This window comes from Leucopleurus acutus (genome assembly GCF_964270905.1).
Source record: "Leucopleurus acutus genome assembly, chromosome: 21".
Lineage (NCBI taxonomy): Eukaryota > Metazoa > Chordata > Mammalia > Artiodactyla > Delphinidae > Leucopleurus > Leucopleurus acutus.
The window spans coordinates 21,727,420-21,753,859 of NC_139163.1; the positions used below are offsets into that span (position 1 = coordinate 21,727,420).

Sequence of the window (26,440 nt, forward strand, 5' to 3'; positions counted from 1 at the left end):
TCCATGACTCCGTCGATGGACATTTAGGTTGCTTCCATGTCTTGGCTATTGTAAATAGTGCTGCTATGAACATTGGGATGCTTTGCTACTCTGGAAAATTCTGATCAGCACATGGTTTCAGCTTTTGCACTGGCAAAGGGAAACATGGATTCAGAGCACACAGTGGCCCCACCTACCTTCTCAGGAGTCTCACAATGAGGCCCCTCCTAGTGGAGGGGGCCCTTTCTTCCGTGTCCCCAATGCCCCAGCGCCTCAGGGCAGGGCTCGTCTGCACCAGGTCCTTCCCCAGAGGCTGTTACCTCTGCAAGAAGCAGGCACATGCTTTTCCTTTCCTTATCCTTATCTCAACAGTCCTTTAGAAACAACAACAAACAAACAAACAAAAAGCTGGGGGTGGGTGGGGCGGGAATCAGTACCCAAGGGTCAGCCCCTTCAGCCAGTAAATACAGACCCCACCCCTCCCCCGGGGCAAAGAAAGGCCAGGAGAAGGGAACTTGCAAACCAATCATAATTTTGTAAGCTTTGATAGGAACATAGATCGCTGAAAAAAGGTTCTGATTTAAGAGACGGTCGATATTCAAGACCTGAATCTCCAGCCTGAAGGTGGAGGCAGAGTATGAAACAGATTCATTCATTTCCTTCCTGGGAGCTCAGTCCACAACCAGAGCTGCCGCCATCTACCTCCTGTGGCTCAAAAGTGCCTTCAGAACTAAAAATGGAATGTAGTGAGTTCCTAACTGATAAAACCGAAACAAACAAAAACAGAAATAACTCAACTCTGGAACTATAACTGCTTAACCATTTCTTTGTGTTTTTATTAAACTTTTTTGTTTTTTTTTTTTAAATTTCTGCCTGGTTATGACAATTAAATAGGAAACCACAATTACAATTCACAAACTGTGGCATGAAAGAGAACACACACCTCATCAGGAATGACACCAAACCCTTTCCATTTTATTCATTCAGAAGAGTCCAGTGCACAAGTGTGAAATACAAGCACTGTCGTTTTTTCTTGCAAGAGGGAAAAACATTTGTTCTGGCAGCGCTTTTACAATTCCAGGAAGTGGTTTTGATACCACAAGATGCAGGAATAGAAACCATAACAAACTTGGAGGGCTTTTGTTTGCGAGGCAGGGACGTCTTGGTTGGAAAAGATTCCCCTTGTGCTTATGAATTGCCTGTCAGCCTCCCCGGCTGAGTCTTCCCAGGTGTTGAAAGAGAAAATGGAATTTCCTGCATAAATGAAGAAAATTCCTATAGAGCAGAATGTTTTCTGTATCTCCGACCCTCCCCCAACCGTGAAGCAAGTTCTCAAGCTTTTCTGGAGCTGCTTTTGGTCACATGACCCTCTATCATGATGACCTTTTTGCTAAAATATATGTGACACCAAACTTTCTTCTTATACTGCTTCTCTAGGGTTCAGATGACAGCACAAAACATCACTTGTCCAAAAATAGCAGATACTAAGAATGTGGGCATCTATGTTCATGACAAGAGCACATACTTTGCAGGGTATGTCACCCAAAGGAGCTTTTTTATTTTCATTTAATATGGTCCCCTGGGGAGTTAGCCTGAAGTCATTTACAAGTCTTTTCCTGGTCAAAGTCGGTTAATTTGACAGTTCAGGAACTGTTTGTGCCGATTGAAAAAACATTTATGCCCAACAATTCAATGGTCCATAAAGCAATTAAATGTTACCATTCAGTTTACACTTACACACACACACACGCACAGGAGAACTGTGACAAAAGGATTAACAAGGTGAATCTCGTGACTGTTCCAAAAGAAAATGCAAATTTGAGGTGTCATATTCAAGTATTAAAATGCAGAACTAGTCTGATCCCATTTGATTTTATGATTACAAGAAGTCATACTTGTTTCACTGAGGTTCTGGAGTTAATAAAGTTACCTCCTGGGGCACAAAATAATTACAAAAATTATTCGCGATTTTTCACAATGCAGCCACTTGCCTGTTACTTCTTTCAGAAATATGTGGGGACGTCGTATACTGTGGCATTCCAAGAGTCAAAACTTTATAGAAGAAGTAAAAGAATAATACCAGCTGACTCATTTTTCTTGCCTTACAGGGGTGAGAAACAGTTTTACACATTTTCAATCAACACGCAGAGGAGGCAGATGTAAACAGAGTCAGGCACACTCTTCAGAGAATGTTGTTACTATTGCAGCACATGCTGTTTGGCCCCGGTGAGGAGGAGAAGAGAGAGCAGTTTGGTTGGTTGGCTTTTTAAGTTTTACCTCGCAGAGACTTTAAAACCAGGGTTTTACTAGTTCTTGGCAGTAGACCATCCAATCAGAGGCTCTGTATTTATAAAATAACCAATGTGGGCTTATGCTCTCCAGTTAGGCAACTCGCTATCTTTCGGTCTTACACCAGATGTGGAGGGCTTTCAGAGTGCTCTACTAAATTTCACAGACTCTTTTCTGGGGGCAGAAAAGAAAGGACTTATTAGCAGAGCTCTTTACCTGCTTCAGAACTGACTCCTGATTATCTGAAGCTATTGCAAAACTCTGCTTTTCCTTGGATTTGTGGATCCCTTGATCCCTGTCCCCTGAAGAATCTTAATCCCCAGGCCTCCGTCAGACTATCACCCAGTAACAACTCACAGTCATCAAAGCCTGGAGCAAGGAAGCCTCTGCCCAACACTAGTGATATGTGGGGGCAAAGAAAAGGAAAAATCCTCCTACCCTGCCCAACAGTTTACAGGCAGGGACCTTTATTTAAAAGGACGGACACCGCCTGACCTGAAATGCACGTTCAAAGTTCTTGCTGATTATCGTCAGACTCTATGAACCAACCCTTAATCCATGGGCAGAGAGATAGGTATCTTTTTTTTAATCTGCAAAGAATTAAAGAATAAACAAAAGGTCCTATACTAAAATAAGAAATCAGCCCCATCTTGGCACAGTTCTCATCAGAATATTGCACCCAGTGTGAACTAACTCTAGAAGCTTCAAACTGTATAAATTTAAATGTATTTGCATATTATAAAAATAAAGATAAACATATACATATTTTACACTAGTTACGGAACAGCAATGAATGGTCAGTCGATCTCTCTTTCACATTTAACAGAACTGAAATCTGAGTGCTGTAAATACTGCCACCTGTACTGGAATTATGGCTTATATGTGCACGGAAAATAAAATCCCTGAGAAGCCATTCGACTTTTTTTTTTTTTCTTCAAGTAGCGCTCTCCTTGGAGGATCACAGTTCTGAGGTTCAGGTTGTAAAACATTTGCTCCACAGCCTCTCTCATCCTCCCCCCCACCCCCGCCCCGCCCCGCCTCTCCCCACCTTGTCTAGAGGCTAGGTGTGCTTCCTCCCTGAAAGCACCCTGAACACACATGCACTCAAATTCACAGAACACGCCAGGGAGTGTGGAGGGTTTGCCAGAGACAAAAGATGGTCCAGGTGCGTTCTGATGCTCTTTTCTCCATGGAAATTCCACAGCCATAAAAGTCACTGGTTTCTGTGCTTTTCACCAACGTTCTTCCTATGTGGGTAGATGAGAAGAAAGCACAGAAATGAACAAAGGAAATAGGAAACGATATTCTCAATGATAAGAACTGCAAGTCATACTGTTTTTTTTTTTTTTGCACCACTGATTTTCATGTCTACTTCTAGAGCTCCGTATAAAATTGTAAATGCAGGCAACCAATGTTCCTACAAAGGAAAGAGGCTTTTTACTAGAAACCTAGTCAAACATTTCTGTCTATGGCATTAAGATCAGACATAAAGAGAAAACTAGACGAATTAGCTATAACTACCTATTCCATTGTAATTTCACAGCTTAACTAGATTTCTGATTAAGAATCCTGAACTCTAAACACAGCACTGCTTCCTTTCAGGAAACACACATAGACACTAAATAACCCTCTACCAGTAGGAATATATATCAGTACTAAGAAGTGAGAATGAGTGTCTATCTGGACTAAAAAGCATGATTTTACTTATAGACTGCCAAACTAAGAGCTGGAGTTGGATGAAAATAAAATGAAGAAACTGCTGTATCATCAACTAATTAAACCAAGTGGCATTCAATTCAGACAAAAGGGTCAGACGAAAACATGTCAAATGCTCCCATCCCTTATTTTAGCTTTCCTATAATGACACATGACGTGATATTTTTAAAGTGTTTTGACAACATTTAATAAAACATACAAAGACATAAAGGGGTTATTACCTGCTTCTCCCACCCTCCACCCCACATCTGTCTTCATGCTGCCTGATTTTTTGGAAACTGATAATTCAGTATCTACCTAAGACATCTCTCTAGCCCACATAAGAACTGGCTGAGCATAATATTAATAACCACCAAAAATACGCACCTTCCATTTACTAAGTACTTACTGTACACTAGGAATCACATCGTTCGCCACGTTGCATTATCTGATTAATCCTAACTCATAACACTCTATCAGGTAAGCTCTGCATTCACCAAGAAAGAAGCTGAGGTTCCAATAGGTTAAATAACTTCCCCAAGAGCACACACCAGTGGGCAGCAGGGCCAGGCCTTTAAAGAGGGTTATTTGACTCCGAAGTATGCTTGACAGCTAAAAGCAAGGCTGGAATATTTGGGGCCCTAGGGGTAGTTTCACATTTCTATGGCACTGAGGCATATGGACTTTTGGAAGGCCTATTAATAGAGTAAACTTCCCAGTAGAGAAGGTTTTGAAAACTGCCTCAGACTCAAGTCATCATACATCTAAGTGTAAAGAGGATGGCAGTGTGAACACTCAACCCAACTAAGCAGTTAACTCTGGTGAAGTGAGTTCCAGCTTCATGGGGTGGGGGGGGAGGTGCTGCGTTACGCTTTTCTCGCTGAATCTAACCTTGAGAAATGCAGGCAGCTGTGTCTGGCTGTCTGCTCCCCTGAGCCGCTAGTAAGACTGAGAAACACAAGGATACGTAATCAAGGGCACCTAGAGGGAATATTCCAGTGTTCAAGGGAGAAAAAGGAAAACTGGTTTGAGCGTTTTTCCACGTGGATATCATTTTTCTGGTGTGGGCGCTTAGGGGAAGAGAAGAGCCGTCGAATCACCAACCCTCCCCACCTCTCCCTGCTCTTCCATCTCGAACTCGCCCTCATCTGTCAAGATCCACCTCAAATGCTACTTCCTGGAGCTTTTCCTGATTGTCCGGCAGAGTTCTTTCTTCTCTGTGTCCACAGGACTTTGTCGATACACCTGTTGCTGCAGGTATCACATTTTAATTGGAATTAGACATTCGCAAGTTTCTCTGGTTGTGTCTTTGGTTCCCATTCTCCCCAAGGAGGCTATTAGATTCTTGCGGATCTCTATTATTTCTCTACCCTCAACAGTTGGCATAATGCCTCGTAGAGGGCAAATACTCAACAAAGATCTGCTGAATGAATAAGGAATAAGATGTGATGAAAAAGTCACAGGCAAAAACAGCCAAGCTACTCTGAGATCATTTCGGTAAGGGGGTGGATGAGAAGTATTAAGGAGATGTGAAGGAAAGAGGGCCTGAGTACAGTTAGAAGGACTGGGGTGGCTTCTCAGAGGAGGTGACATATGTCCTGAGTCTTAGGGAATATGGGCCTTCATCAGGTAGGAGAGAAGGGGTGGCAGCTAGCTGTGGACCGAGAGCCGGCCAGAGGTCAGGTGTGGCTGACCCTCCACAGTAAGGGAGTGTCACAAGTCAGAAGGGTGGCTGGGGTCTGCTGGGGAAGTCTTGTGTGTCATGTCCGGGATTTTGAACTTACACCATAATCACCAGGAAGCCAGTTAAGGCTTTTCAATAGAAAATTGATGGGGTCTGATGTTGAAAAATCAATTGGTTTCAAGGACAAAAAGACTAGCGAGGAGGAGGCCAGGTGAGACTCAATGACAGGGATCTTGGCAGAGACAGGAGGACCTACAGGAAAGCACGGGCTGAAGAGAAAAGTTCCATGGCCAGATTCGCTCATTCAAGACACACGATGAGGTGGGGTAGCAGGTCGCAGTGGAAGGCTGACCGCGCGTGGGAAGACAGAGCGGGAAGGGTTGAGTGGACAGACGCGCAGAGATGGGAGGAGGCACGGGCAGTGAAGAGCTCCGGGGCAGGGGACGAGATGTGCGCTGTGGGGCCACGGCACGTCCAAGGGAGCAGCCGGGCGGGACGATGGAAACAGGCCCGCAGCTGAAGGGAGGGGCCAGCTGGGGGGCTCGCCCCAGAATCCCCTCAGGTTTCGGAGCCTGCTCTTACTGGGACACAGCAAACGCATTCAGCTTATTTAGAAGCTCAGGCTGACGGTGAAGCCACACCCTGTTGTATTGACGTTAAGCGGGTCTTTTCTGCCCTCTGATGCTTTTGACCTCTGCGGCCTTGCCCACCGTGGAGAGACTGCCCCTCCCAGGGTCAGCCAGTTAGTGCCCACACGTAGTGAACAACTCAGACGCGAGCGTGCTTCTCATGCAAACCAGCGAGTCCGGAGTCCACACGCCTGACCACCCCGTTGACCAGGCTCTCACACTCCAGGCCACTCTCCACCTGCCCTGATCACACCAGGGCCAGGCTCCAGACAACTCGGGACTGTCTTTGTGCCCCAGAGCCCGCAGAAACTACCCAAACTGGCCCATCCTACATGTGTTCCCCTGCCTTGCCCGTACCTTCCCGCAGAGACCACAGCACAGGCCCCTCCCCTCCGCCTCCTGGCCCACAGGTGCTTCCCCACGCAGCCCCGCCCCCGCCCCAGGGCACGGCGTGCCCCTCCCCGAAGGAACTGTAATAAACTGTCTTTTCTCCGGCAGTCGGCAGTCGTTTCCTGATCTGTTGGCCTCATGTATCTCCAATCTTCCATTCCCACGGTATAAGGAGTTTGTCCAGGCACATGGGCACTGGCATCTACAATATGAAAGGAATGATCCCACTCATCTCTTTATCCCAGGAAGACGGGTTTAGGACACTGACGTTTACTAAGTAGCTGCAGGTGGCCTCATAAACAGATCTGCATGTACTTTCACCTTGACCCCTTCGTGGTGGTGGAGGGGAAGGTGAGCCAGCAGGCTCTCCTGCCTACTCAGCACACACATTTACCTGCCTTGCGCCGGTACCTCAATTAATAAGCAAAACAGTCCTAGGTAAGTCAGTGAGTGGATTTTACTCTAGCATCTATATTTGGATTTTGAAATTTTGTTTTCTATTATTACCTTTATATGTTATGCATGGTGTACATACTAATATTTCTGATAGAAATAACAGCAACTGGATTTATTGAGCGCTACTTAATCTGTGTAAGGAATAATGCTAAATGCTTCCCCTGAAGCTGTCTCTAAATGCACAGAACGAGCTCAGGAGATAGTGCTGCTGTGATCTGCACCTGTCACAGCACTAACACACAGCCGGATTCAAACTCAGAGGGCATAACTACAGAGCCTGTCAAACTGCCTTGAGAAAATAAATACCAACACTGCTTTTAAAAAGCTGTTTGCTGGGACTTCCCTGGTGGCGCAGTGGTTAAGAATCCACCTGCCAATGCAGGGGACACGGGTTCGAGCCCTGGTCCGGGAAGATCCCACGTGCTGCGGAGCAACTAAGCCCTTGCACCACAACTACTGAGCCTGTGTTCTAGAGCCCACGAGCCACAACTACTGAGCCCGTTTGCTGCAACCACTGAAGCCCGTGCACCTAGAGCCTGTGCTCTGCAACAAGAGAAGCCACCGCAATGAGAAGCCAGCGCACCGCTCACCACAACCAGAGAAAAGCCCTCACGCGCAGCCAATAAATAAATAAATAAACAAACAGTCAATTAGCTACAAAGTGGGAAACTCAGGATTTTAAAAAAATGGTTTGCTGTGTTAATCAGCTTGAGCTTTTCCTGATGTTATATTCTTGCGTTACATTAGAATGAGTTTTTTAAAATGACTTTTTTCCAAAAAGGATCTAAGGTGACTGATATATGCATTATAGTAAATTAGGCAAAAGAATTGAGCAGTTTTCTTATTTTTAATTCTCCAATATGTCTTGATTCTGCATAAGTAAAAGATTTGTAATCTTAAAATGTCCTGCTGTATGGAATCTCTTCGTCCCAAGCCCATCCTCCCCCTTTTTTTCCCTAAACTCTCCAAGTCCTTAGGAGGCCCTTACCTATTTAAGAAACCCTCTCTGCTTCCCAGAGACTTACCCTTAAAAATTGGTGCTCCTAAAGTCACAGATTGGGTACAGTAAAAATGATGGCATAAGGGAAAGAAGCACTATCTTTTCCACTTAATTGTCCAAGAAAGTATGAAGATACCTAAGCAGAGAGGGAACAAATTCCAGTATCAATGTGGCTGATGGGAGACTGAATAATCAAAGAAACACTATTCCTCCCAGTCATGAAAGCAACAAGGCAAGGAGCCCTCTTACTCCTTACAAAGAACAAAACAAATCAATGCAAATCATTGTGATACACCCCACAGGCAACCTCCACATTTAAGCCTCCTTTCCTTCTGAAATTCCATCCCGTCCCCACCCTTCGTGTTTTACACTTCTGAGATCAGTGAAAAATTCTCCATTGTGATTAAGCCAAATTCATCCATTCCTTAAAAAAAAGGTTTTTTAATCGAGTCCTTACGAATCTGAGTGCAGTTAAACATACTTTGCCTATTTATTTGGTGAGGTAAAGGCCACAGAATCTTCATCCTACTTTTTACAAAAGGCTTAGTTGGTCTTAAATATCCTTATGTCATAACAATGTAACTGCCAAAATTCCTATGCAAAGTAATCACTATGGGTTTGAGAATACTTGCAAACAGTAAGTAGCTGGAATCTTACTTGAATTGGAACGCTATAGTATATACGCAATAATCCAAGTTTGAAATGCAGTGTGAGCCTTGTCCTTTATTATCGGTAATACTTTCTGGAAAGGAGAAAGCTTTGCCCAGCAATTTTCAAACCGGCCCATTTTTTCTAATTCTGTAACACATGACTTGCCAAAATCAGAATTTGCTTCCTTCTTCAGTTCCACCACTCCACAGACAGATAGGGTAGCACCCCAAAAGAAATGGCAACTGCCGGAAGATAAAAATGATACTTTTCTGTTTCCTGCATGTTCAAGGACCAGTCCATTAAGAAGCCACATGGGAGTGTAAGCTGCATTCCAGTATGTCTTTTAAAAAAATGTTTATATTGGACTATAGGTGATTTACAGTGTTGGGTTAGTTTCAGGTGTACAGCAAAGTGAAACTGTTATACATATGCATATCCCCACTCTGTTTTAGATTCTTTCCCCATACAGACCAATAGAGAGTATTGAATAGGGTTCCCTGTGCTATACAGTAGGTCCTTGTTGGTTATCTATTTTAAATATAGTAGTGTGTATATGTCGACCCCAATCTCCCAATTTATCCCTCCCACCCACCTTTCCCCTTTGGTAACCATAAGTTTGGTTTCTATGTCTGTGAGTCTGTTTCGTAAATACGTTCATTTGTATCATTTTTTAAAGATTCCACATATAAGCGATATCATGTATTTGTCTTTGTCTGACTTCACTTAATATGATAAACTCCAGGTCCCTCCATGTTGCTGCAAAGGGCATTATTTCATTCTTTTTAATGGCTGAGTAATATTCCATTGTATATATGTAGCACATCTTCTTTATTCATTCATCTGTTGATGGACATTTAGTTTGCTTCCATGGCTTGGCTATAGTATACAGCACTGCAACATTGTGGTGCACGTATCCCTTTGAACCATGGTTTTTCTCTAGATATATGCCCAGGAGTGGGATTGCTGGGTCATATGGTAGCTCTTTTTAGTTTTTTAAGGAACCTTCATACTGTTGTCCATAATGGCTGTACCAATTTACATTCCTACCAACAGTGAAGGAGGGTTCCCTTTTCTCTACACCTTCTCCAGCATTTATTGTTCGTAGACTTTTTAATGATGGCCATATTCTGACTGGTGTGAGGTGATATCTCGTTATAGTTTTGATGTGCATTTCTCTAATAATTAGTGATGTTGAGCATCTTTTCATGTGCTTCTTGGTCATCTGTATGTCTTCTTTGAAGAAATGTCAGTTTAGGTTTTCTGCCCATTTTTTGATTGGGTTGTTGTTTCTTTTGATATTGAGCCACATGAGTTATTTGTAAATTTTGGAAATTAATCACTTATTGGTCATATCGTTTGCAAATATTTTCTCCCATTCTGTGGGGTTTCTTTTCGTTTTGTTTATGGTTTCCTTTGCTGTGATAAAGCATTTAAGTTTAATTAGGTTCCATTTGTTTATTTTTATTTTTATTTTCATTACTCTAGGAGGTGGATCCAAAAAGATATTGCTACGATTTATGTCAAAGAGTGTTCTGCCTATGTTTTCCTCTAAGAGTTTTATAGTATCCAGCCTTACATTTAGGTCTTTAATCCATTTTGGGTTTATTTTTGTGTATGGTGTTCGAGAATGTTTTAATTTCATTCTTTTACATGTAGCTGTCCAGTTTTCCCAGCACCACTTATTGAAGAGACTGTCTTTTCTGCATTGAGTAGTCTTGTCTCTTCTGTCATAAATTAATTGACCATAGGTGTGTGGTTTTATTTCTGGGCTTTCTATCCTGTTCCATTAATCTGTATTTCTGTTTCAGCACCAGTACCATACTGTTTTGATTACTGTAGCTTTGTAGTATAATCTGAAGTCAGGGAGCTGATTCCTCCAGCTCTGTTTTTCTTTCTCAGGATTGCTTTGGCTATTTGGGACCTTTTGTGTTTCCATACAGTTTGTAAAATTTTTTGTTCTAATTCCGTGAAAAATGCCATTGGTAATTTGATAGGGATTGCATTGAATCTGTAGATTGCTTTGGGTAGTATAGTCATTTTGATAATATTGATTCTTCCAATCCAATAACATTGTATATCTCTCCATCTGTTTGTGTCTTCTTTGATTTCTTTCATCAGTGTCTTATAGTTTTCTGAGTACAGGTCTTTTGCCTCCTTGGGTAGGTTTATTCCCAGGTATTTTATTCTTTTTGATGGGACGATAAATGGGATTTTTCCCTTCATTTCTCTTTCTGATCTTTTGTTGTTAGTGTATAGGAATGCAAGAGATTTCTGTGTATTTCATGCAACTTTACCAAATTCATTGATGAGCTCTAGTAGTTTTCTAGTAGCATCTTTAGGATTTTCTATGTAGTATCATGGTGTATCGATCATGGTATATGATCCTTTTAATGCATTGTTGGATTCGGTTTGCTAGTGTTTTGTTGAGGATTTTTGTGTCTATGTTCATCAGTGATATTGGCTTGTAATTTTCTCTTTTTTTGTGGTATCTTTATCTGGTTTTGGTATCAGGGTGATAGTGGCCTCATAGAATGAGTTTGGGAGTGTTCCTTCCTCTGCAAGTTTTTGGAAGAGTTTTGGAAGGATAAGTGTTAACTCTTCTCTAAATGTTTGATAGAATTCACCTGTGAGGCCATCAGGTCCTGGACTGTTGGGAGTTTTTCAATCACAGTTTCAATTTCAGTACTTGTGATTGGTCTGTTCATATTTTCTTTTTCTTCCTGGTTCAGTCTTGGGAGATTGTATCTTTCTAAGAATTTGTCCATTTCTTCCAGGTTGTCCATTTTATTGGCATGTAGTTGCTTGTAGTAGTCTCTTACGATCCTTTGTATTTCTGTGGTGTCAGCTGTAACATCTCCTTTTTCATTTCTAATTTTATTGATTTGAGTTCCTCTGCCTTTTTTTAATCAATTTTGTTTAGGTTTATCAATTTTATCATTTCAAAGAACCAGCTTTTAGTTTCACTGGTTTTTATTTTTTCCACTGTTTTTTTTTTCAATTGTGTTCTTCCTCTCTATTTCATTTATTTCTGCTCTGATTTTTATGATCTCTTTCCTTCTGCTAACTTTGGGTTTTGTATGTTCTTTCTTTGGCTGCCTTAGGTGTAAGGTTAGGTTGTTTGAGATTTTTGTTTTCTGAGATTGTAAGATTGTAAGATTCTGAGATTATTGAGTAAGATTGTATTGCAATAAACTTCCCTCTTAGAACTGCTTTTGCTGTGCCCCATAGGTTTTGGATCGTCATGCTTTTGTTGTCATTTGTCTCTAGGTATTTTTTTGATTTTGTCTTTGATTTCTTCAGTGATCCATTGGTTGTTTAGTATCATATTGTTTAGCCTCCAAGTATTTGTGCTTTTTACAGTTTTTTCCTTGTAGTTGATTTCTAACCTCATTGTGTTTGGAAAAGATGCTTGATATGATTTCAGTTTTCTTAAATTTACAGAGGCTTGATTTGTGGCCCAGCATATGATCAATCCTCAAGAATGTTCCATGTGCACTGGAAAAGAATGTGTATTCTGCTGCATTTGGATGGATATAAATATCAATAAGTCTGTCTGGTCTAATGTGTCATTTAAGGCCTGTGTTTCCTTACTGATTTTCTGTCTGGATGATCTGTCCATTGATGAAAGTGGTGTGTTAAAATCTGCCACTATTATCGTGTTACTGTTGATTTCTCCTTTTATGGCTGTTAGTATTTGCCTTATATATTGAGGTGCTCCTATGCTGCGTGCGTTTATATTTACAATTGCTATATCTTCTTTTTGGATTGATCCCTTCATCATTATGTGGTGTCCTTCTTTGTCTCTTGGAACAGTTTTTATTTTAAAGTCTATTTTGTTTGATATGAGCATTGCTACTCCAGCTTTCTTTTGATTTCCATTTGCCTTTTTCATTCCCCTCACTTTCAGTCTGTATGTGTCCCTAGATCTGAAGTGGGTCACTTGTAGACAGCATATATACAGGTCTTGTTTTTGTATCCATTCAGCCAGTCCATGTCTTTTGGTTGGAGCATTTAGTCTGTTTACGTTTAAGGCAATTATTGATATGTAGGTTCTTATTGCCATTTTATTAATTGTTTTGGGTTTGTTTTTGTAGGTCTTTTTTCTTTCCTCTTTTGTTCTCTTCTCTTGTGATTTGATGACTAACTTTACTGTTGTGTTTGGATTCCTTATTCTTTTTTGTGTGTGTATCTATTGTAGATTTTTGGTTTGTGGTTACTATGAGGTTTTAATACAGCAATCTATATAAAAACAGGATTGTTTTAAGTTGCTGGTCTTTTAATTTCAAATGCATTTCTGATATCCTGCATTTGTATTCTCTTTTCACGACTGCTGGCTTTCATATCATTTTGTGTGTGGATGACTTGCTACCTTTACTGTAATGTTTGCCTTTACCAGTGAGATTTTCCATTTTTAATTTTCTTGTTTCTAGTTGTGGCCTTTTCTTTTCCACTTAGAGAAGTTCCTTTAGCATTTGTTGCAAAGCTGGTCTGGTGGTGCTGAAATCTCTTAGCTTTTGCTTGTCTGTAAAGCTTCTGATTTCTACGTCAAATCTGAATGAGAGCCTTGCTGGATAGAGTATTCCTGGTTGTAGGTTCTTCCCTTTCATCACTTTAAATATATCATGCCATTCCCTTCTGGCCTGCAGTTTCTGCTGAGAAATCAGCTGATTACCTATGGGAATTCCCTTATATGTTTTGTTGCTTTTCCCTTGTTGCTTTTAATTTTTTCTGTCTTTAATTTTTGTCAGTTTGGTTACTATGTGCCTTTGTGTGTTCCTCCTTGGGTTTATGCTGCCTGGGACTCTCTGTGCTTCCTGGACTTGGGTGACTGTTTCCTTTCCCATGTTAGGGAAGTTTTCAGCTACTATCTCCTTAGATATTTTCTCAGGTCCTTTCTCTCTCTTCTCCTTCTGGGACCCCTATAATGTGAGTGTTGGTGTGTTTAATGGTGTCCCAGAGTTCTCTTAGATTGTCCTTATTTCTTTTCACTCTTTTTTCTTTATTCTTGTCCACAGCAGTGATTTCCACCATTCTGTCTTCCAGCTCACTTATCCGTTCTTCTGCCTCATTTGTTCTATTGATTCTTTCTAGTGTATTTTTCATTTCAGTTATTGTATTGTTCATCTATGTTTCTTTGTTACTTAGATCTTCTAGCTCTTTGTTAAACATTTCTTGTATCTTCTCGACGTATGCTTCCGTTCTTTTTCCAAGCTCTTGGATCATCTTTACCATCATTACTCTGAATTCTTTTTCAGTTAGGTTGCCTATCTCCAATTCACTTAGTTGTTCGAGGTTTTATCTTGTTCCTTCGTCTGGGACATATTCCTCTGCTGGCTCATTTTGTCTAACTTTCTGTCATTGTGGTTTCCATTCCATAGGCTGCAGAGTTGTAGTTCTTCTTGGCTTCTGCTGTCTGCCCCCTGGTGGATGAGACTGATCTAAGGGGCTTGTGCAGGCTTCCTGGTGGGAGGGACTAGTTTCTGCCCACTTGTGGGTGGAGCTGGGTCTTGTCCCTCTGGTGGGCAGGGCCCTGTCAAGGGGTGTGTTTAGTGGGCAGCTGTGGGCTCAGGAAGACTTGAGGCAGCCTGTCTGCTGATGGGTGGGGCTGTATTCCCACCCTGATGCTTTTCTGACCTGAGGCCTCCCAGCACTGGAGCCTACAGGCTGGTGGCTGGGGCCAGGTCTTGGTAGAAAATGGCAGCCTCCAGGAGGGCTTGCACCAATGAGTACTCCCCAGAACTACCGCCACCAGTGTCTTTGTCCCCACAGTGAGCCAAAGTCGTCCCCCCTCCCCCCACCAGTAGGAGACCCTCCAATACCAGCAGATAGGTTTGGCCCAGGCTCTTGTGAGGTCACTGCTTTTTCCCCTGGGTCCTAGTGCACATGAGGCCTTGTGTGCACTCTCCAGGACTGGAGTTTCTGTTTCCCCCAGTCCTGTGGAATTCCTGTGATCAAATCCCACTGGCCTTCAAAGCCAGATGCTCTGGGGGCTCCTCCTCCTGAAACCAGACCCCCAGGCTGGGGAGCCTGATGTGGGGTTCAGAACTCTCACTCCTGTGGGAGAACCTCTATGATACAGTTATTTTCCAGTTGGTGGTTTGCCCACCTGGCCGGTATGGGATTTGATCTTATCGTGATTGCACAGCTCCTACTGTGCTGTTGTGGTTTCTTCTGTCTTTGGATGTAGGATCTTTTTTGGTAGGTTCCATCATTTTTTTATTGATAGTTGTTCAGTAGTTAGTTGTGATTTTGTTGTTTTCATGAGAGGCGGTGAGCTCATGTCCTTCTACTCCGCCATCTTGTCCCCACCCACTGTATGTATCTCCAGTATTTCTTAAGGTAAAACATTTTCATAGCTAACCTTCTGAATCATGTCTTTTAAATGAAAATCAGTAGACAAATTGAGTCAAGTGGCAGTTTTTCAGAATATATATTTTAATTGGTAAAGGAGGAAAATCTCTTTGGAAATGAGAAAGAAATAGTCCGTAAGTTATCTACAAATGAAAGGCAAATAGCAAGCTGCAATTTGCCCAAAGAAGTTCACACTTCCCTTCTGAGCTGGAATTTTAAAGTGTCTCAACCTGTAAAGCAACAGGATGAGACAGGAATTCACAAATAATTTTTTAATGAAAAAAAAAAATCCTTCTATTGTACTTGCCTTGCTTTTCCCACTGAAAGTATATTTTTGCCCTTTATGATCCCTAAAGTCCAAGGCTCAGTATCCCTGTCTACATTAAAGGTCAGTTAGGCTGCCGCTCAGAAGTTCTGAAGGATAAATACATGACAGATGGATGTGTTAATTAACTACATGGTGGGAATCCTTTCACAGTGCATACGGATATCAAATTACCACAGTGTACACTTTAAATATCTTCTCTGTCAATTACATCCCAATAAAGCTAAAAAAAGGAAGATCAGTGGCTGCCAAGGGTTAAGAGGGAAGAGGGGAAGGAGGGATAAAGAGGGGGAATGCAGAGGATTTTTTAGGGCAATGAAAATATTGTATAAGATACTGTAATGGTAGATACATGTCATTCTGTATTCGTCCAAACCCATGAAACGTACAACATCAAGTGTGAACCCTAATGTAAAGCGTGGGCTTCGGGTGATAACAAGGTGCCCGTGTAGGTTCATCACCTGTGACAAGTGTTCCAGTCTGGTTGGGGAGGCTGTGTGTGGCCAGGGCAGGGGGTAGATGGGGTCTTTCTGTACCTTCTGCTCAATTTTACTGTGAACCTGAAACTGCTCTTAACAACTAAGTCTTTGTTTTTAAAAATTGCTACCTATACTTTAGGTATAGGTAGAGTTCTGAAGGAGGCTGATTTCCCTCCAAGAAACCCCATTTCCCTTCTACTGTTCAGTAAACAGGGGGCTGGCAGCAGGGGTACACGTCCCTCCACTGCCTTCAGACTGCACTGGGCCAAGGATAACAAGTGTTTGTACGAATTTCCTTAAAACTCACAAATCTGTTTAATACCAACACACCAGGGAGCAAAACCATTCCTGAAAGTGGCACTAAAAATTATTTATTTTCTGCATGGAACTAGGTATTGTATTAGACACAGTGACTGCAGGTGGGCATGGGCATGAAATTTCTCTTTGGAATGATGAAAATGTTCTAAAATGAGATTGTGGTGACAGCTGCACAACTCTGTAAATATAGGAACCATCACTGAATGGGTAAGTTTGATGGTATGAAAGTATACCAAAGCTTTAAAAAAAATGTTTATCAGACAGAATCCATATCCTTAAGAAGGTCAGAATTTTTCAAAGCAACCCAGCAAATCTGCTACGAGACGAATTTTCATCTCATCTCCAAGGCAAATATCCTTGAAAATCAGCCCAGGATTGCCAAAGTATGGAAATGACTCGTATTTCTATCTGATATCAGCCAAGGGACCAAGAAGTCACTCAGTTGATAACGTTTCTCCTTGGAGAGCGAGGTGCCGAAGGCCAGGCATTTCATTCACTTCATGTAACCTCTTCCCCGTGGAACGCTGGCAGAGACTTCACCATCATCCAAGGTGAATTAGGAGAATAAGTCACTTTTTAAAGAAAAAACCACTACTTGCTCTTTATTCTCTGTCTGTAGGTGAATAACACACCTCGAAATTTTAAAAAATGAGAAACAGAGAAGCTTGGAATTCATAAGGAAGATCCAATCAAATAACAGTCATCAATGGTTTTTCCTTACAAAGCTCATAGTAGCACCATTATTTTACACATGGTCAAAGGCAGGCCGTTAATGACAAGTCTCATCTGACCTATAAAGGAGAGGGGTAAACTGGTCAACGAAGAGCTTGGGACGCCTTTTTAAAACCACTGTAAGATCTGGATCAGTGACCTAAGAGTAGGGTGATTATTCTGGTTTTCCCGGGATGGCTCTGGTTGCCGCCTATCATCCTGGCAAAATTACTAAGAATTCTCCTGAAGATGAGACTCACTGGCCTGGGAGCCCTGGAGGGGATCTCAACGAGCAGAATGTCTGGCACACACATGACAATCATCTGAGTGACTCGTTTTCTTAAAGACTAGTGCCTGGCCCTGGAAATTCTGATACACACGTGCCTGATGAAGAAAGTCTGATCTTGACCATCGACCTACATTTTAGAGGAGGAGAGAGCAGTAAAAGGTCACTCCCTAGTGACTTGCCTAAGTTAACTGGGGCTGGAGTTGCAAAACCAGGGCAATAACTCCAGCCTACCAATTTCTACTGTCCGCTGAGACCCTAAGTCTAACTCTCAGAAGCTCTCAGCCTCAGACCCAAGCTGTCTGGACCTAACGACCACCTCCTGGGACAGCTTTCCTCATCGATCCCCAAACCCCACTTCCAATACATTGCCATCCACTTGCAAATTAGAGTTTCCACGGGGCTGTGCAGGGCCTGACTGTTTGTTTCCATTTTGTTCTCAAGCATATTCCTTCATTTAGAATTGAGAGTTACCCTCTAAATCTGCCATCCATTGTATGAGACCTTTTCTTAAAAATCCATTTCAAAATAAACCTGTTCACAGAGCTAGGTCAAAAGCAGTTCAGTCCCTAAAGGTATCCCCTCCAGCATCTAGAAGTCTCAGGTCATGTGGCTCTGATTACCCAGGGCTTTAAAGCTGCTTGTTCATTTCAGGTATGATAAACTGGAAGAGAGAGGAGCTGATAGCATTTCTGCAGCTTGGTATAAATGTCGTTCTGTGGCAGTACAACAGAAGCCGGTGAGAAGACACTAACTCTGGCTCGGTGCCCCTGTGGTTTCTCGTGCAAGTGGATATTTAACTCCAACCTCTATCTCGTCTATTAAATGCCACGTGGCTATGGCAAAACAATAGGTTACCGTCTCTCCTGGCTCAGGAAAATCTACACCCCTGCAAAGCCTATTGCACAATTGTTTCCCTCCGTTCCAGACCCTGTTTTTTCATCATATCCCTTTATCCTTACCCTGTGTGTAAGAAAGGCACCAGTGTATACCAATTCAGAGAATGGTAACATTTCTGATGTTTGGTATGCTCAGGACAGGGGAATGTTCTGGTTCATATTTAGTTACTGGGTAACCCTAAGAAGCATTTCAAGGTTTCACAATGTCATAGGGTCATATATTAGTGATAAGTTAACCTAAAAAGCATTCTGAATAGAAGAGCATGAGAAAAGACTTTCCCTTGGGTGTTCAGTGACATTTTGCAGCAAAGACGGATTAGGGATGTTCTGTCTAATGAGTCACCCAGTTTGGAGAAAAGGGACAGCTGCTAATGAATGAGAAATCCCCAGCAGACCCTTGCTCTGCAGACAGCATATCAAGGGCAGGAAAGCTGATACTTGGAGGGAGGGTCGGAGACATAAGTTCCTATCACACAAACTCTCAGGAATGCAGCCTGACAGCAAGTTTCTCAAGAGGCCATTAACAGGTCACCATTCTCAAATACGAACTTTCCAACATCCCTATACAAAGCTTAGATATGGAAAAAATATTCTGTGTGGTCAACTAGGAAGAAAAATGCTTGAAGTCTCCTTCATGAATACTTTGTTGATATCACCCAGAAGACCAGGGACTACTTACTGCTTTTCAAGATTTGCAGTAGAAAGGTATTTCATCTCAGTCTAAAGTGGCCTGTTCAGTTCTTAACACTACAGAAGAAACCAAACAGATGAGTTTAACCTAAGTTTATCATCTGAGTTTAATGCTAAGCTAACCTTGTATCCAAAAGTTAGTTCACACGGGTACGTTCTGTGTCTTTAAGTCCATTTTGGGGAAGGTGGGAAAAAACCGCACAGCTTCTGATTGTCGAGGACTGATAGAGAATCAGAGGCCCACAAGAGAAAAGGATCTGCTACCGATTTTCTGCCAGCTTTTCTTATTTAATGAGCCCTCGCTGTCTTCTAAAATGAGGGCCCACTTCATACTACAATGACAGAATTATGACTCTCTATCAAAAAAAAAAATCGCTCTTTTTGGTTGCATATACCTGCAAATATACTAAAAAACAGTGAATCATACACTTTAAACAAGTGAGCTGTGTAATATGTGAACAAAATCTCAAAAAAGCTGTTTTAAAATGTTCTTTTATGAGCAAAAGTAAAAAAAAAAAACATCACAAATAACAAAAAATGCAAGTTCCTAGTTTGTTGTATAAGCCATAGTTTTGCTGTTGCCCAGATAACTAGGTCTGCCCTGGGGGAGCATTTCCAGGTTTGATGAAAGGTACTTTAACCTGGATTTTTGTTCTCAGGAGTGAGGGACAGGGGCTGCGGGTTCAGAACTCACTTGGAACATGGGCTGATCACAGTCGGTGTGGGTGGGTAAACCAAGGCAACATTCACTCGCTCGCTGCCATTCTTGGGGCAAATGATCTCTGCCACGCCTTCTGGTCTGGGCTGACTCAGCAACTCCCCTGCAGGAGAGAGAAATATGCATTAGTGAGATTTGCCTTCAAAAATGAGGCCACCTTAGAGAGGGGGTAGAGGAAACAGGGAGCAGGGCAGGTAGTGAGGACGACGGGAAGGGTCTGCAGACAGTGGAATCAGAGAACAAATGTGCAACCAGAGCAGAACTGGCTCTGCTCTCACTGGCTCATCTGCATCACTGTGGAGAACATTCTAATGGTGATGGCAGGAAGGCTACCGTTCCGGACAAAGACAGCATCTGCCACTCTTTTCCTCACCTTCCTTTCCCCAGATGGGCTCCAGAGATCTTTATCTAGACGTCGCCAGGATCCCTCGAGCCCGGAGAAGCAGGGCTGCCAAGGAGGTGTTCATAATGAGGATGGGGGCAGATGGAATTCACAGCAGCCTTGCAACAAAGCCCCGTATTAATGATCTGGAAATGCAGCTGACTAAAGGTGTGTTATCAAGGTAAGCAGGCTGGTTCACGCTGGCAAGAGGATTTCCTGGGTAGGTATGTGTGCGGATTTGTAAAGGACCAACACAATGCTCTCTTATGAGTAATGGGAGCTAGTAAGTCACCCCAAAGGATACCTGCGTACTCTGCCTGCCCCAGATACGATCTCTCCAACCAGATCATCAAATCCCCAAGAGCAGTGATGCCTTCCGTTTCTTGCTTTCCTCCCCACTGTCCGCTTACCCAGTAGCACCCTCTGCCCTTTCTCTGTTTTCATGGCCAGCTCTTGCTCAGAAAATTCAAGAAATAGCTTTTGGTGGACAATGGTGCATTATTGCCTAAACTCCCCTACTTATACCTAGAAAGTAAATAAATGAAACCAAAACATCTGCCAGCTGGGGAAAGATGCTACTGGAAATAAAACATCAACAGCCATCACTTGTATTACTGATTTGAAATTCTGGGGACCCCAAAGTATATGCCATTCATGTGAGGATACAAAAAAATCCTTTGACTGAAAATGCCATGTATCTAAACGTCTCACCTTCAGCGAACTCACATTGATAGAGCATGCCCATGTGCCAGCACTGAATGGACAGCTTTAAATGTACATCTCATTTCATCTTTACAATGTTACTATAAGGTTTATCCTCACTTTGCAAATGAGGAAGCTAACGTTCAGGGAGGTTATGTGATGTACCCAGAGTCAAGGCTAGCAAGGGGCAGACTCGGGCTGTGACCTTGGGAACCCATCTCTGGGGCCCTTACCTTTTGCTGCCACCCTCTGATACCCGTCCCCCCAAAGTGGGGACTGCTTCTTTACTCCAGAACACATCTCTCCTAGAAAAGTAATCCAAAAATGCTATTATTCAGTAATGAACTAACCATTGACATCTTTGTACTTTTATGAAAGACAGCTGTTTCCTGGTTTGAACAATTTTATATGGCTTTGCACAATACAAACCAAATGTAATTTGAGTTCCTTAACCAAACTAATGTAAACACCGAATGACTGCAAAAGTTAATTTAGCATCATTAGCTTGTATCATGGATACATGGGTATCAGAATTCTGCTCCAACACCAGCTAGGAAAAGATCTCAAAATATAAAAAGGCAAATTAAAAACGTAAACATTAAATGTTCTCGAAGTCATAAAATGAACCAAAGTAAGAGCATGTCGCACCAGACTGAGACTTGGAAGTCATCCAGTCCAAATACCACTTTACAAGTCAGAAGGTCTCTGAGTTTAACAGATTTGCTCAGAGTCCCACAGAGAGCTTTAAACCCACCACCTACCATGGGGCTAGAACTGCACCAAGAGAATGCTCTGAACCACCCAGGCCTGTTAACACCCCCAGTCCGGACCGGACCGCCCTCCACTGCTTCCTCACCTGATACTTTCACAGTTTCTACTTTCTGTCCCAAGATTACCCCCAGGGCTTGAACCCAGACTGGGAATCTCTGGCTTCCCCCAAGAACTCTCTCCTGGTGGCAATTTCACACAGGCCTCTGCTCCTCCTTCCTGCAAGTGCCTGAGGGCCCAGGATAACAAATGTAGATGTCAAGCCCCGACCCCAGGCTCCCGTTCCTGCACCGCTGGCTTCCTTGCTGGGAATAGTGTAGGTTTTGCCAGAGAACCGGAAATAATTTACAGTTGACTATTAAGCATTGGCTATCAATTTCTATTAAACCAAGAGCTTTAGTGCCCCCCACCCTGCCCCAGATGCCCAGAATCACCCAGGTCCAGGGAACTGGTTTTGTGTGGGTCGTACCCCTAGCAGCACTGCCAGCCACTGAAACAGCAGCAAAGTCGAAGGCACTGAGAAATTTCATGCATACGAAAAATTCACTTGGTGCTGTGCAGATGAGCAAGAAAGAACAGTTCACGAGCTCCAAGACATGCGAGCACTCCGACAGGCTACTGCTTGGGGCCAGATTCTGAGGATTTGGGAAACGTGCCCAGTTGCTAAATTAAGAAAGTAAGAGAAACGGATTTTTCCTCTCAAAAAAAAAAAAACAAACAACAAAAAAACTATCTTATCAGTAACACAAATAGTGGTTCCTAACGTGTTGGCTACTAAAATAGAAGCTAACTGGCTCCGATTTCCGTAACACAAACTTGATTTTCAAACTAAAGCACAGGCTATTGGTTGAGCACCTAATTAGGGAGATATGACGGTGTGAGGAGCTGCAGGGATACAGGAGTCTACAGCAAGGCCTGTGATGTGGAGGCTTCGGCACTGGAGAAAGTCGAGTCCACAAAAGAAGAACTATGGGACTGCGCAGTGGATGCCCCCTAGGAAGTTATGTGATGCTAGGGAACGACTGGTTTCCAGGACTGGAAAAGACCTGGAAATGTGGGGAATTTAGATTTACTACACATCAGTCATCGCTAGCAAAAGCTAATAAAAAAGATAAATCCCAAAGTTGGTGGCAGCTGCAAAAAAAATGTTATATTTATAGAAAATGTTACCAATAGAGGAAGGAGAAATATTCATGTGACCTGGTATATTTCCATTTTTAGGAATTCGCTTCAAGGAAGTGGGCCTTTCTTACAAAAATTATACAATGATTGCTCATAGCAACACTATTCATAAAACAGTGAAAACTTAGTAACCCTCTCAAATATTCAACAAAGGGGAAATGATTAAAAACTATGACACAATTCCGAAGACGGAATTCTCTGTAGTCATTAAAAATTATGAGACCAATATTTCTGTGTAGAAAGTAAATTTGAAAGTACGTTCTCATTAGAAACATAAACTGATAAGGAACACAACTGGATGTGGAGTGAAATGGGTCATTCAAGATTAAATGGTCCTGAGGTTATTTGTTTATTTTTATGCTTGAATCAGTTAAAAAAAAAAGGCTAAGAATGCTTCACACTGAAGGGAGATGCCAGCTTTAAATGCTGATGCTTTCTCCTCTGTTGGATATTCTCTATTCATGTGCGGTTTTTACACAGTCTTCCTGAAGTAGCAGAAACTTGGCTGGATGAACAGACCACCGCATCTACTGAGGCTGTATTAGGCCACTACACAGTCTCCCTGTGCCTATTAAAGTTATGAAAAGCTATTCTTACTTAATCACTCTGTCTCAAGATTTCTGGCATTAAAATGCTAGTGAACGCTCATTAGCTGTTTTTCCCCTGTGGAAGAATAGAACACCAAGTTTTATTACGATTTATTTTTAAACTACAGGAGATAAGTGAAATGAGCTCGTCTTTTTCTGCTAATCATCAGAATTCACAAATACTGGGCACATTATGCAAAATACTAAAAATGTATCACTCTGACGACCCAAACCACGATATTAAAAGCCTAAAACATGTCTTTTCAGTACAAATAAAACCCACTTCCTGATCCAGGGTAAAGATCTGAGTTATGAACATCCCTCAAAACAGCAAAAGCGGTCTGGAAATTAAAACAAGCAATTATATAGATTCTATTAAATAAGGAATTATCCAGATTTCTTCAAGGCCTCTTTCAGCTTGAATATTCTGAAGCTCACTCCTCCACCCCGCAAAGTTCACTGCTGTCTTTTAAGTGTGACTCTGGATGAGATGCAATGATACACAAACGCATGTTTCCCACACCCCCTCAGGGCAAAGGCAGCATCCTCAGAACCTGATGAGCAGGAAGGCTCCCACTTTGCAAGCCCACCGCGTTATCAAAGGCAGCAAAGATGGGAGAACTCCACGGTCCCTTTTATATGAAGACGAACGCCAGACAGAGATAAAAGGACATCTTGTCTTAAAACAAAACAAAGGCCAGAAAGTATATACAAAGGAGAGGTAAACACTGTGAATGTAAGTTAGTGCAGCCACTATGGGAAACAGTATGGAGGTTCCTCAAAAAATTAAGACTAGAACTACCATAGGATCCAGCAATTCCACTCCTGGGTATGTATCTGGGAAAAAATGAAAACACTAATTTGAAAAGATACATGCACCCCAGTGTTCACAGCAGCACTATTTACAATGGCCAAGATATGGAAGCAACCCAAGTGCCCATCAACAGACAACTGGATAATGAAGATGTGGTATGTACATACAATGGAATATTACCATTTGCAGCAACATGGATGGACCTAGAGAATATTACGTCTAGTGAAATAAGTCAGAGAGAGAAAAACAAATACTGTATGAAACCATTTATATGTGGAATCTAAAAAATAATACAAACAAATGTATATAGCAGAAGAGAAACAGACTCACAGAAAACAAACTGGTGGTTACCAAAAGGGAAGAGGGACAGTTTAGGAGTAGGGGATTAACAGATACAAAGTACTATACAGAAAATAGATAAGCAACAAGGATAGACTGCATAGCCCAAGGAATTATAGCCATTATCTCATAATAACGTATAATGGAGTATAACCTGCAAAAATGAATCACTGTGCTGTACACCTGAAACTAACAATACTGTAAATCAAGTACACTTGAATAAAAAATAAGAAAAATGCACCACTGTGCACACTTGAGAGTGTGAGAAAAGGGAGCAGAAGAGATCTCTCAGTACCTACTGGTTCCCACAAAACCGACATTTGCAGACCTGGCCACCTCATGCCGTTTTAGGGGCCGGTCCCCACGGCTGAGCTTCAGCACAGCACAGCACCTCCCTCAGGCCCAGGGCTGGGCAGCTCCAGCTTGGCTGCTGCTCCAAAGAAATAAAATAAATGGACTAGGTTGTACTTTTTGGTAGTCCTGTTTTTTTAAAAAAATCCATTTTGTGACTATGAATTATGACGTTCTTTTAGAAGAGAAACTGATGTGCAGGAAGTAGCACAGTGAGCCTGTGTCAAGAGCACAAACAGATCTGGTCCTTCCATCTCCGAGACCAGGACTGGGCCCATCTCTGGCCAACATCGTTTTCACAGAGGTAAAAATTATGCACAACTATGGAAGTGTGATCTTCCCAACTTATAAAAGTGTCTTAAAGTACCATTTTATAATAGTCACTTGGAATAAATGGAAACAATTTTAAGTTTAAAAACCAAAGGATATAGGTCATAAAATGTCATTGAATGTGGTATTTTCCAACATATTGAAATGAAAGGTGAAGTTTAAAAGTAAATTTAAAATCAAAATGGATTAAAGGTAATTTGGCTTTGGAATTGTTTTTGGAAATTTTACCATAACCTTTAAGTAAACAGGAGATATCAATAACTTGGAGCTAGGATAACTTTACTGGCAAAAGACATCCTGGTATAAATTAGATGTGAAACGAAAGAGGAAAATCTTATGTCCTAGGCCTGGTTCTGCCACTGAGTTCACTCATTCATTTAACAGGTACATAACAACCACCAACTAATGTGAGACAGCACCACAGACTCTGAGAGAACAGCAGCGAATAAGGTACATGAAGACCCCTGATTTCGTGGCGCTTACAGTCCAGAAGGAAGATTAGTAAGGAACAAACTACATAACTTATTAAAAACTTGTTACACAGATTATTAAAACAGGCTAATGAGATAGGGAGCGACTGGGTTGCCCAGGATGCCTCTCTGAGGAGGTGACGTTTATGCTGAAAGCTGAACGACAAAGAGAAGCAAGCCATGGGAAGAACATTCCAGGCAGAGGAAACCGCTAATGCAAAGTCATGAAAGTAGGAAGATGCTTGGCTGCCCAGAGAAGAATCTAGATCATGGGGTGAAGGGGAAACGGGACAAGACGAAGAGGCAAGACAGTGAGGCCCAGATCATGGACTCTGCAGACAGGGGAAAATGTTTGGTTTTGATTCTAAGTGGTGGGGAGCCATATGGAAGGTTTTAAATGGAGTAATGACATCTGATCTAAGGATCCCTCTGGCTGCTGTGTGGGATGGCAAAATGAAGGCAAGGAAACCATAAGAAGGCTCACAGAGGAGCCCGGGTGAGCGGTGGTGGAGGCCTGGTCTGGAGAGACGGGCGTTATGTTTCATAGACGGTCAGCAGGACTTGCCAGTGAATTGGATGTGGAGGTAAGATGCAGAGACGAACCAAGGATAACTCCAAATCTCTGGTATGGGAAGACGGCAGCTGGTGGTACTACTTGCAAGACTAAGCGAGAAGACTGTTAGTGGGAAGGGGAGAAATTAGGAGTTCTGTTTTGGCCAAGTTAGATCTGACTGTTAGACAACAGGGTGATAGATATTAATTGTGGAATTACACATTCAGTTCTGGATTTGCAGGAAAAGGTTAAGACTGGAGGTAGAGATTTGGGAGGAATCAGCAAACACATGATCTGGAAAGGCATACAAGTGAATGACATCACCCAGGAAATTGAGTAGATAAAGAAGAAAAAGAAAACAGACAGCCTGGGGTGCTCCAAGTTTAGAGCACTGAAAGTTTAGAGGCTGAAA

General features: G+C 42.2%; 1 protein-coding gene across 1 annotated transcript in view; it reads right to left on the reverse strand.

The window, feature by feature from the left end:
* Positions 1 to 810: 810 nt before the first annotated feature.
* MFHAS1 (multifunctional ROCO family signaling regulator 1) overlaps positions 811 to 26,440 on the reverse strand; it is a 117,408-nt gene continuing 91,778 nt past the window's right edge. The window contains exons 2-3 of the mRNA XM_082863873.1: positions 19,527 to 19,653; positions 811 to 3,515 (exon numbers count right to left, since the gene is read on the reverse strand). Coding sequence (XP_082719999.1) covers positions 3,482 to 3,515; positions 19,527 to 19,653 — 161 coding nt within the window. The 3' untranslated portion in view covers positions 811 to 3,481. The remainder of the gene's footprint in view (positions 3,516 to 19,526; positions 19,654 to 26,440) is intronic.